Here is an 11,148-nt window from a genome sequence, read left to right on the forward strand (position 1 = left end):
TATCTGCTTACCCCCAGCGCATCCAAGATGTAGATGACTTTGTTTCCTCAGTAGAACACAAATGATGATTTTTAACTCCAACCGTTGCCGTCTGTCAGTCAAATATGCTAGTGGATGGGAACTTCTACTATAAGAGTAAATAAAACTTGCATAGACAAGTCCAAATTAAACCCTGCGGCTCATGACGACACATTGATGTCCTAAGACACGAAACGATCGGTTTGTGCGATAAACCGAACAGTATTTATATCATTTTTTAACTCTAATACACCACTATTTTCAACCGCGTGCAGCACTCGTTAGTAAGGTCTGATCGCGCTCTGACAGCGGCAGTGATGTCTAGCACTCATTGAAGTATATGCGCAAGACATCACTGCCGCTGTCAGAGCGCGATCAGACCAAACGAATCGAGTGATGCATGCAGTTGGACATAGTGGTGTATTAGAGGTAAAAAATTATATAAATACTGTTCGGTTTCTCGCACAAACCGATCGTTTCGTGTCTTAGGACATCAATGTGTCGTCACGAGCCGCAGGGTTTAATTATTTGACTGACAGACGGCAACGGTTGGAGTTAAAAATCATCATTTGTGTTCTACTGAAGAAACAAAGTCACCTACATCTTGGATGCACTGGGGGTAAGCAGATAAACATCAAATTTTCATTTTTGGGTGAACTATCCCTTTAAAGCAGAATATTGGAAAATACAAGACAACCTATTGTTGGTCGATTTTGACACTGTTCGAGCAAGGCACTCTTTCTGATCAGTATTTTCAAAACGTGCCACAGCTTCTTTAATCCAAGTAATATAAATTTGCTCAGATTAAATATTTGTCATTATCATCTCGTAACTGATTAATGTTCAAGTGTGATACTTCATTTAAAGAAATTAAATTCATGCTCATTTACAAAACAGTTTGGTTGCTTCAAAATTAAATATGGTTTATTGAGATGCATATAATTTCTACCTCTCATTGCTACAAAGAACCTGGGTAATTTGATCAAAGCAGTTATATTTAGATGACTTGTACACAGTGACGCACATATCTGTGAGTATAAGGGTCAACTGTGCTGACAGAGGGAATAAAACGTGGTTTTACTCAAAGCCTTTTTGAAATCTGTTCAGGTGTTGTTTGCAAGTAATGAAAATGAGCTGCATGTAGATATTTTCATAGGAAATGTTGCTCTAATTGGCAAAAATTAAAGCTGCAGTAACTTTTGTAAAAATGTATTTTTTACATATTTGTTAAATCTGTCATTATGTCCTGACAGTAGAATATGAGACAGATAATCTGTGAAAAAATCAAGCTCCTCTGGCTCCTCCCAGTGGTCCTATTGCAGAAATACACCGCTCCCGGTAAGAAACAACCAATCAGAGCCAGGAGGAGTGTCTTAGCAGTGTCAATCAAGCTCGCGTGCGCGCTGATCACACCCCTCTCATGCAGAGCACGTAACGTACAGGCGTTCAAATTCAAGATTACCGATGTGCTGCAGCTTTGCTTATGGCGGAAAAACAATCCAAACTGCCAATTCCTCGAGTGGCACCTGCTCATAAAATAAAGACGGGTAAACGGAAAAAGACAGATGACGATGATAAAAAAGCCAAAAAGAAAGATTTAGTTAGAGCCCGAAATAAAACGAGGGTAACAGTTAAATATCGGAGCGACTTTTCCGAGGTGGGGGGAGCTACGTGTCCTGAAAGGATTAAAAACCGATGCAGAGACATTTCTGCTTGACAGGTAAGTATCCCTGCTTGATTTGTTTCATTTTTTAAGAACTACACAACTAAGATAATTTCAAAACAGGCCTGCCCGTCCCTTGCCTGATGCTCCGCGCACACCACGGCTTCCTCTTCTCCCCGCCCGTTGACTCCTCGAAGTCGCTGTGGGTCATAGATATATACACTAGATGTCGCCTTGGGGTTCTAAGCATGCGTCAAAACCGCCGCCATCTTGGAACAGGGGTCTTGTCATAGGAAGTAGCTAGGTAACGCTGCTATCTCCGCCTGTACTTTGAATTCACGGACGATGGCGGACTTTTGTGCTGCGTATGGATGTTCAAACGAAAGAAATCTAAAAACCAGACAGCAAGGGATTACATTTTACAAGTGAGAATGTGTTTTATGATACTGAATGTTACGATATTATATTTCTGGTTACGTTGGTTTGTTTCAGTCCTTGGTTAACGACCGCAGCTAATCCATGCTAGTTAGTTACCCATTCGTTTTTGACAGTTAGCAAAACCGCAGTAGGGGTAAAATCTTTGCGTTGCAGGGGCAGCTGCCACTGAGACCTGTCACTCGACCCGTCACCGCTAGTGGCAGCTGCCACTCGAGCTGTCACCGCTGCCACTCGATCTGTTACAGATATACGCGCCAGTCACTCGACCTTCCACGGCTATACCCGCCTGCCCCGCGACCTGCCACCGCTGTCACTCGACCTGCCACGGATAAACGCGCCTGCCCCGCGACCTGCCACGACTATACCCGCCTGCTCCGCGACCTGTATGCGGTCACGCCATCTATGCTTAAAATGTATTGCGCGTCTACATGAGGTTGTGTGGTAGGTGTTAAGTGTCGGTAGACATATTTTTAAATTTCATAAAAAATAAATAAAATGAAACTGTTTACTGCAAACTTCACCTGATTTTTGTTATACATGTTCCCAATTAAGTACCATGGTGACTCATGTTGTTTTACTGTTTTATTCTTTAATAATTATATGTCAAAGTCATAGACTACCTCGCTATACAGACATATTTTAAAAATTCATAAAACTATGAAATCAAATTGTTTTCTACAAACTCCACCATTCTTGTTCTAGATCTCCCCAAGTACCACCGTGGTGATTTTCATGTTGTTTTTCTGTTTTATTCCTTAATAATTATATGTAAGTAGCGATAGTTCATTCGAAGTTTACTCAAGTGGAAAAATGTGACTAATAAACTTAGGCCTACTAGCACTATGCATTAACGTTATATTTTTAAAAAGTAGATTATATTAATATCAAAACCTTATGGGTGTGAATTCCTCATCAGAGCCCATTGACTCGGTGTCAAAACTCTAGCCGCATATGGAGGACCAAACCTGCAGAAATTAAAAATGAATAATTGAATAAATAAATGAATGAATAACTCCTGACAGTCCCATGGTTTACTCTGGCCACTTCTTCATATCGTCTACCAGTTACGGCCGTTAACAGTGACGATATGAGACTATCTGATCGTCGTATAAAGTTTTCTCCGTGCTCCCAATTTAAAACATTTACTGCATTAACGTTATAGCTATTAATAATCTAACCAATCGTCCACTGAGTGTCTGACTCTAGGCGTCATCACCCTAGTGTCTGACGTCGACGGTTCCAGACTCGATGACGATGATGATGTGGGGGATCACATAAGTAACTTCAGCTTCGTGTTTTTATTTCTGGAAAATAGTTTAAATATTTCGGCATAACGCGAATAACATTAGGTGAAAATAACTTACAACTCTACGGCTGCCGCCATTTTCGTTGCAAACTGCGATCTCTATCGTTTAGCTGGCCTGACGATTCTGTGCGTGAGCTCTTAACCAATGATGCACTGAAGCTACAGAAGGACCGCCTTCCTCATTTCCATGTTACACACGGAAAAGTAAAAAATAAATGAATCAATAAATAAATAAATCTAAAAATAAATACATGTGGGAATAAATAAATCTAAAAATAAATGAATGCATACATACATACATAAATACATCTAAAAAATAAATGTAAAAATAATATATAAATATAAAAATAAATTAAAAAAAGTTTTAAAAGTGTATAAACGCAGAAAATAATAAATTAAGGGGAAAACATTTAAAAAATGAATTTTATTAAAAATGAATTATATTTATTTTATTGTCATTTATTCATTAATTTATTTTCCTATTATCACATTTATTTACCTATTTGTCTATTTATTCATCTATATATTTATTTATTCATTCATTTATTTATTCATTTATTCATTTTTAATTTCTGCAGGTTTGGTCCTCCATAGCCGCATACAGATAAAATGTCACGCACTGTGCAAAGCAACTATTGAAACCTACTAATTCTCTGGCTTGTCATGTTGCTGAAATAATGTACTAGCAAACCTTATTTAGCATTACATATCGATAGAATAATTACTTGCATACTGTAAGGTTAGTTACCGTTATATTGTCATACTAGCTATTTATTACTTATAGAAATAGTGCAACGTCATATAGTTACATTACATGTATTGCAAAATACGTAATGTTTTGAGGACCAAGTTTGTAGTCAAAGTATGGGCAGGCCATAGTCAATGTAAATCATATTGTTGATGTTTCGTCTGTACCAGTGAATGTGCCATAACTCTTTATCCGCCTTACTAGCCTGCACGTTCACGGCAGGCTCCGTTGTGATGGGGGAGGAGCTGTGGAGGGAGGGCTGTAGCGCAGCATAGAGCAAGGGGGAGTGACCTGTGAGTTGTGCTTGTTCAAATTTTCAGGCTAAGTCAACGTTTTCTAAAAACTCCCTACAGCAGCTTTAATACTAGTTTTCAAAAGTTCTGTCATGAAACTCTAAATGGCGCAAGCTAAAAGGTCCTTTAACTCAACCTGCTCATAATCAAATCATCGTCTATAGGGCACAGCTGATTGGTTCCATCTGTATCTGTAGCCAATGAACTTGCTGCTCAACCTTCAAATACTTGGGTAGCATTTGCCTTAGCAGTGCAGCGCGCTTTCAGAAATCCTCCACCTTCCCCAGCTCCACCTGTATAGATCTGCTACAAGTAATTCATGTATGCTATATTGTACAGCAGCAGCATGTCTTACTTGCTCACAGCAGCATGTCATGTAAGTATAGGCAGTAGTAAGTCCCATACTTGCTCTGCAGCAGCAGCAATAACCTACAGCAGCTGCAATAAAAGCAGCAGCAGCAGCGTAGCAGATCTGTTCCGCCAAGACCAAACATATCAACATTGTCATACCCATTACCTTGCCAAACACTCTGAAAGTTGTCATGACATAAATATAAATATAACTGTATTTCTAATTTAATCTAATTTATTTTAACGTAATCTAATTTACTACATTTTCTCAAAAGGGACCATAATTTATACATTTGTTAAATATGATTTTTTATACTATTGTACAAGTAGTAATCTCTGGAAATGCATTTTAAATAAGTGTATATTTAAAGGTTCAAGTGGATAGTGCTGAAATTGTAATTGTTAAAATTTCCAAAGATCAGCATTCTCCCCTGAAAGTGATCAGGCAGACCGAACCGTAAAGCCGTGTGCACACTGTGCGATTTATAATAGTCCTTTACGATTGTTCCTTGTCATACTGTACGAACGTGATCCTCGTCACACTGTGGGATCTCAGCTGTTATTTATGTCAGACTGTACGAGAGTCAAGACACATTAAAAACGGACTGCAGGACTGTGTGCCAAATCTTCTGACACTGGCAGAATTTCGTCGGAGGTAAAATTTGATCGCAACGGTCATTAATCGGCTGTCGGTTAACATGTCAAACTTGCGATCAAAGACTACAGATTTTATCCTAGGATTATAGGAATCTTTTAGGATTTGCAAAATTTTTCTCAGACAACCAAATCGTGGCCAAAATCGCACAGTGCCCACCTACCTTAAGTCATAGATACATGAAACTCTGAGGGATGGTAGTCCCCACCCCGTCAACAACGTCACCAAGGCGCACCCCAATCGGCCTGACTTTTGCAGTCAAAAGTACGTAATGGTTCATAACTCCTTAACCGTTTGTCGCAGACTCAAGTGTATTATTTCGGATTTGATCTTCACCATGGCAAATATTTTAAGTATTTTGGATTTTTTGAAAAACCTACTTTAGGCGTGGCCTACTTGGGTGTGTCACGACCGTGAAATTTCAATTCTGTGACAGGACGCCAATACGTTTGAAGTGGGCGTGGCAACTTTACTAAAACGGCTATGCCACTTGAACAGAATGAGATAATTAAGGACGCAGCAACTGGCCACTTGGTGACGCTATAAAATGGGGAAAAAAACACGAAAATTCTATAGACCTTATGTAACCCCACCCCTTTTCAGTGCTGCGCTCATTGTCTTTTGACTTCCGGTTTGTATTTGCAGACCAAACGTGTGAATGAATTGTTCGTTTTGAAATCTTCCCGGTCTACTAACATTTGTTGAGACATCAGCTTTAAACATATCAATGCTCATGATAACTTTTGTTAACTCTACAATAAGTAAATCCACTTCACCAGCTAATTATTCTATGATAGCGATGCCACAGAAATATACAGGGCTACCGCAAAAACGGAAGTTTAAAGACAAAATTCTAAAGACGGCTGCATGCACGTTTCTCTGGCGCATAAACAGTGTTGTCAATTTAGCGATTTTTTGTCACTAGATTTAGTGATTTCCCCGCCCATTTTGAGACTTTTCAAAAGTTTAGGAACAAATCTAGCAACTTCTTGTATAAACCTTATCTAGATTCTTATTTTGCCCACTGATCTATATTCATATTTATATAGATCAATGAATTTGCCATGTCATCTAGTGATATTTAGCTACCAGTTTTAACTACTTGAAAGCGACTTGAAAACTTGCATGTGGTGTCTTTGTAGGCTACAAGGTGTCGCGATTGTCTACAAGGACATCATATCTGATTGAAATCCAATCAGATTTAGCAAGTCTGAACAGCCAAAAACCACATGAAATGCAATTTTTACAAATCCGTTTCGAGCTACATGTGGTTTAAGTGACTTTCTCACAGTAAATAAAACGTAAACGTCAAACGTTGTTATAGTAAACATGCTGAAAGTTGCTGCAGAAACAAGGCCGTGTTGTTGCAAAGTTCCGGACGAGCAAAAATTAGCAATAGGCTATAACTGAGACATGTTTTGAGACCGGGGGAGACGACAGCATGGAATAAAGCCGCTCATACCTGCCTCCTATGTTTCTGCCGTTGCCTCATCATGATGCAGTAGTACAGCGCCGGCGGCTACACATTGTCATGATGTAAATAAGACAACATCTGTATTGCAAACCCCTCCATGTTGCGGTTGTTGTTGTTGTTTTTGCCGTTTTCAACCTCATTGCCATAGAAACCAATGCAGATATTCCGGAAAAAAAGCGCCATGGACACAAATCAGATCCGAACACTTGCGTTACACAGTGTGGACATTAAAATTTTTAGATCAGATTCCAATCTGACACATAAATAATCGGATTTGGACTGACAGTCTGAACGAGGCTTCGGAACCAAACTCACTGAGCCTGTTTGACTCACGGCCCTAGAGGCCTGTGAGAAATTAGAAAGAAATCAGCCACCAGGGGCACCTTCTGGTTTTTCATGTGCATAAAGTATTTGTCAGGGTTTGTGGCATATAGGAAGCACACAACGGAGGAGATCCTGGATTAGAACTTTTAATATAGTAACCAACATGAGCAGGATAATAACTAGGGAACTATAACAGAAACACCATCAAAATAACATCAACGCAAGACAAGGACTAGACAGAAACTGAGGGCTTAAATACAAGGTGAACAAAGGACCAAATGAGATTAATTAACAAGAAACAGCTGAACTGAGGACACTAATCAAACGAGTAACCTAGGATACACACAAGTGGAAGGAAACAAGGAACAAAGGAGAACATGTGACTAAAAGAACAAACAGTAGGTGTGTTCGACATCGACTGCGGCTGGATGTAACCAATCGGTGAGAGTAGCCTCGTGCAGGAGGGGAGGAGCTGAAAACGGAGACGTGAAGTCGGACACTTTCTGCTTCCCGTAGTGACGCTCGTGCTGCGTTTGCATGCTTGCCAGTTTGGGCTGTAAATTGGTCTTTTCCCATATTGTGTGTGAACGTAACCGTATTAAGGACTAAAAATACAGGACTGACAACTTAGTATGAATATGTTAGCCTTAACTGAATAAGCTTTTCCAAAACAATGGCAAAATTCGCTATTAGGAGATATAAGCATTCAAAACTTACAGTCTCTCACTTCCGCTAAAATGGATCACAGATTTTCATGGCAGGAGGAGGAGAAACGGTTCGAGATTAGAAGGAAACTGAGGTTTTACCAAGCTCAACAGCTCTGGCCGAGCTGTGATATAAATGAAACACTATTGGCTGTTTTAAAAAAGGGGAGGAGCTGTTCGATATGTCCCGCCCTGTCTTCCTGTTTCAGTTGAATTTACATCAACACATTGAATAAGGCTGCGCGTTCCAAGGCACTTCAGTCGGCCTTTAAAAGTCCTAATCTGCAGCACTGGCTTGAACAACCCTGGAAGACCTAAATTAAAAACTTGAGAGAATTCATTTTGAACACTGAGCAGAGAACAAATAGTTATAGTCTTAACAATTTCTCCAAAATAACTAGACAGACCTGCCAGTAAAAGACAAATTTTGAGACAGGATCACCAGAAAAAAACCAAGAAGAAGCTCTGAGAGTGCCTGAAATAAATAGTGTGACAAATATTGTTTTGTAGAAAGCAGGAATGCAGAGCTAAGGACTTGTTAGGGTGGGAGGTGGTCTGTGTTGCAGAAGGCTGTGGGCTGGTAGGGAGGGAGAATGATGAAATGGGTGAATGACCTAAGGAGCAGCCAGTACAGGCTAATAGTACAGCTCTGACAGGTAACATACAAGCCACAAAATGGCATTCCATTCAAAAAGAGAATGAAACTCTCAGGAGTCAACAACAGCTTTTGTGAGTCTGAGATGAACACAACATCTTTAAGGAAAATTTAAAGTCAGAACTTCAAAATCAATGTACAAAAGAGAGGACTTTGCACAGTCATTAGTTAGCAGTCAGCATTAATGGGTTATATTTAATATTATTTTATGAATAAGTGAATAAATCTAATCAAACACAAAAGAAGATAAAAAAACTGTCTGGTAACTTATTTGGTGATCACAGGCTTCTGTTGTATCGACAAAAAAAATCTTTTGAGACATTACTCAAAATATATTTTTATGTTCCACAGAAGAAGAAAGCAATACAGGTTTGGAAACAACGAGAGGGTGAGGAAATGGTTACAGAACTTAATTATATTTTTGGGTGAACTATCCCATTTAATGGTGGTTTGTAATCTTTTTCTGTTTTTCATGTCAGTTAATACTTTCTTCAAACCATTCTTAATATGCAGACACAGTTATAGGTCAACCATTCACAGGTTTTCTCGTAACACTGTAAATAAGTCTCTGATGTATAGCATTGCGGGACTAACTATTTGTAATCTCTTTATTTATTTAAATAAGGATGATAAACAAAATGTAGAATGACGTGCCACAGACATCATTTTTACTGAAATCCCGGCCTGTGTTCCTCTGTCTTGTGTTGGACTCTTATTTTGAAGTATTTTTTATTGGTGCGTCCCAATTTGCGTACTTATGCACTATTCCATGACGTTTTTGAGTACAAATAGTGCAATAGTGTGTTCACACTGAAAATTCCAAAAAGAAAAAGTACACTTTAAATACCCGGATGATGCACTAAATTAACAGAAAAACAAAGTGTGGAATGTTGGACACTTCATGCACTTAATTAAGTAATGGAGGGGGAGGAGGATCAGACTCCATAGTTAAATGACAAAATAACCTTTTACAATTCACGCACTACACAGATGTGTACATAGTGCATAAGCACATAGTGTAAAAGTGCATAGTGTAAAGTGCGTCATTTGGGATGCAACTAAAGTTCCTATTGTTCCTGTGTTCAGTTCCTCTTGTTGTCTTGCCTGCCTTGTTAGTTCCCATAGTTACCCTTGTTTGTCTCCATAGCTGCCCTTGTTTTTTTACCATGGCTACAAATGACAAACACTTGTTCCTTGTTAGCCCCTTGTTATCTTGTGCATAAATACAGGGCCGTTTAATGACTTGAATGAGCTGCATATCGCCGCTTTCCGCCATTTTTGAATATGAAGAATCCTCTCCTGTGGCATCACGGGATAGCGCAGCGTCCATCGAATGCCTACTACAGAATTCGGGCGGAAGCAGTAGGTCATCCGGGTACTTCTCGCCTACTGTTTTTCGAATACTATGAATTCGGACATACTACTCGCCTCGCATACTGTTTTTCGCATACTATATAGTAGGGAAGTATGCGATTTCGGACGCAGCCTCTGTTTCTCATGTTTCATCGGCCGTTATAAACGCCGATGCCGATTTAAATGCAATTAGCTCATATCGGCCGACCGATATATCGGTCGGGCTCTAGTAACTTGTGCTCTATGGCTAACCTGCTCTGGGGCAGGTATGTAAGAGATTTCAAACAGAATTTGGACCAGCTGTGAGAAAAGTGATACATGTCTAAAGCAATAAAGTCACTCCCCCAGTTTCTACTCCAAATTAAAGGTCACTAGGTCTACTTTGCACAGAATTTCAGACAACATTGTCTGGCTTTTAACAGTGCTTATTATTAATAATAATTTTGTATGATTTAGTTGTTAATTCAATTCAATTCAATTCAAATTTATTTGTATAGCGCTTTTCACGATACATATCATTTCAAAGCAGCTTTACAGAAAATGGATGTCAACATTACAATTTAAAGAATGTAGTTAGCAAATAATATACTTTAGGTAATTAATTACAATCACTGTTAGCAGTTTAACTGAAGGTAGAAGCAAAGAGCTCCTGGAAAATGAATTACATTAACAATAAATTAGGATATAGAGATTGTGCAATGTGAATGTTGATCCAGATGATTGCGTCTTCTAAAGTCCTCGCAGGAGCTGGCGCCGTCTCTTCACAGGTGATGGTTGTCTGAGGTCTTCTTAAGAGGCTGGATCCAAACTGAAGCTGAAGTCCTCTCTAGTCACCTCAGGGCGGGTGTCCCGAGGTAAAACAGAAAAGCAAAAGGAGAATAATTAGCGTAGCTGCTGTTCATAACTTTAAGCAAAGATAGTCATGTGCAGTTGATCTGGTATGAGATGCATTATGTGAATGCTTGGCTAAAGAGATGCGTCTTTAATCTAGATTTAAACTGGGTGAGCGAGTCTGAGCTCCTAACATTATCAGGAAGGCTATTCCAGAGTTTCGGAGCCAAATGTGAAAACGCTCTCCCTCCTTTAGTGGACTTAGCTATCCTAGGTACAACCAGAAGTCCAGAGTTTTGTGACCTTAGAGAGCGTGAAGGATTGTAGGGCGATAG

At 39.4% G+C, this 11,148-nt stretch overlaps 1 protein-coding gene across 2 annotated transcripts in view; it reads left to right on the plus strand.

The window, feature by feature from the left end:
• Positions 1–1,343: 1,343 nt before the first annotated feature.
• Positions 1,344–11,148, plus strand: part of malrd1 (MAM and LDL receptor class A domain containing 1) — a 61,459-nt gene continuing 51,654 nt past the window's right edge. The window contains exon 1 of one of the 2 annotated variants that reach the window (XM_048184725.1): positions 1,344–1,738. In XM_048184725.1, the coding sequence (XP_048040682.1) occupies positions 1,714–1,738 (25 nt within the window). In that variant the 5' untranslated portion in view covers positions 1,344–1,713. Of the gene's footprint in view, positions 1,739–1,855; positions 2,107–11,148 lie in introns of those variants that run through there. The other variant, XM_048184726.1, reaches the window with a different exon arrangement.

The sequence above is a fragment of the Megalobrama amblycephala genome, linkage group LG3, assembly GCF_018812025.1.
Source record: "Megalobrama amblycephala isolate DHTTF-2021 linkage group LG3, ASM1881202v1, whole genome shotgun sequence".
NCBI classification, from domain to species: Eukaryota; Metazoa; Chordata; class Actinopteri; order Cypriniformes; family Xenocyprididae; genus Megalobrama; species Megalobrama amblycephala.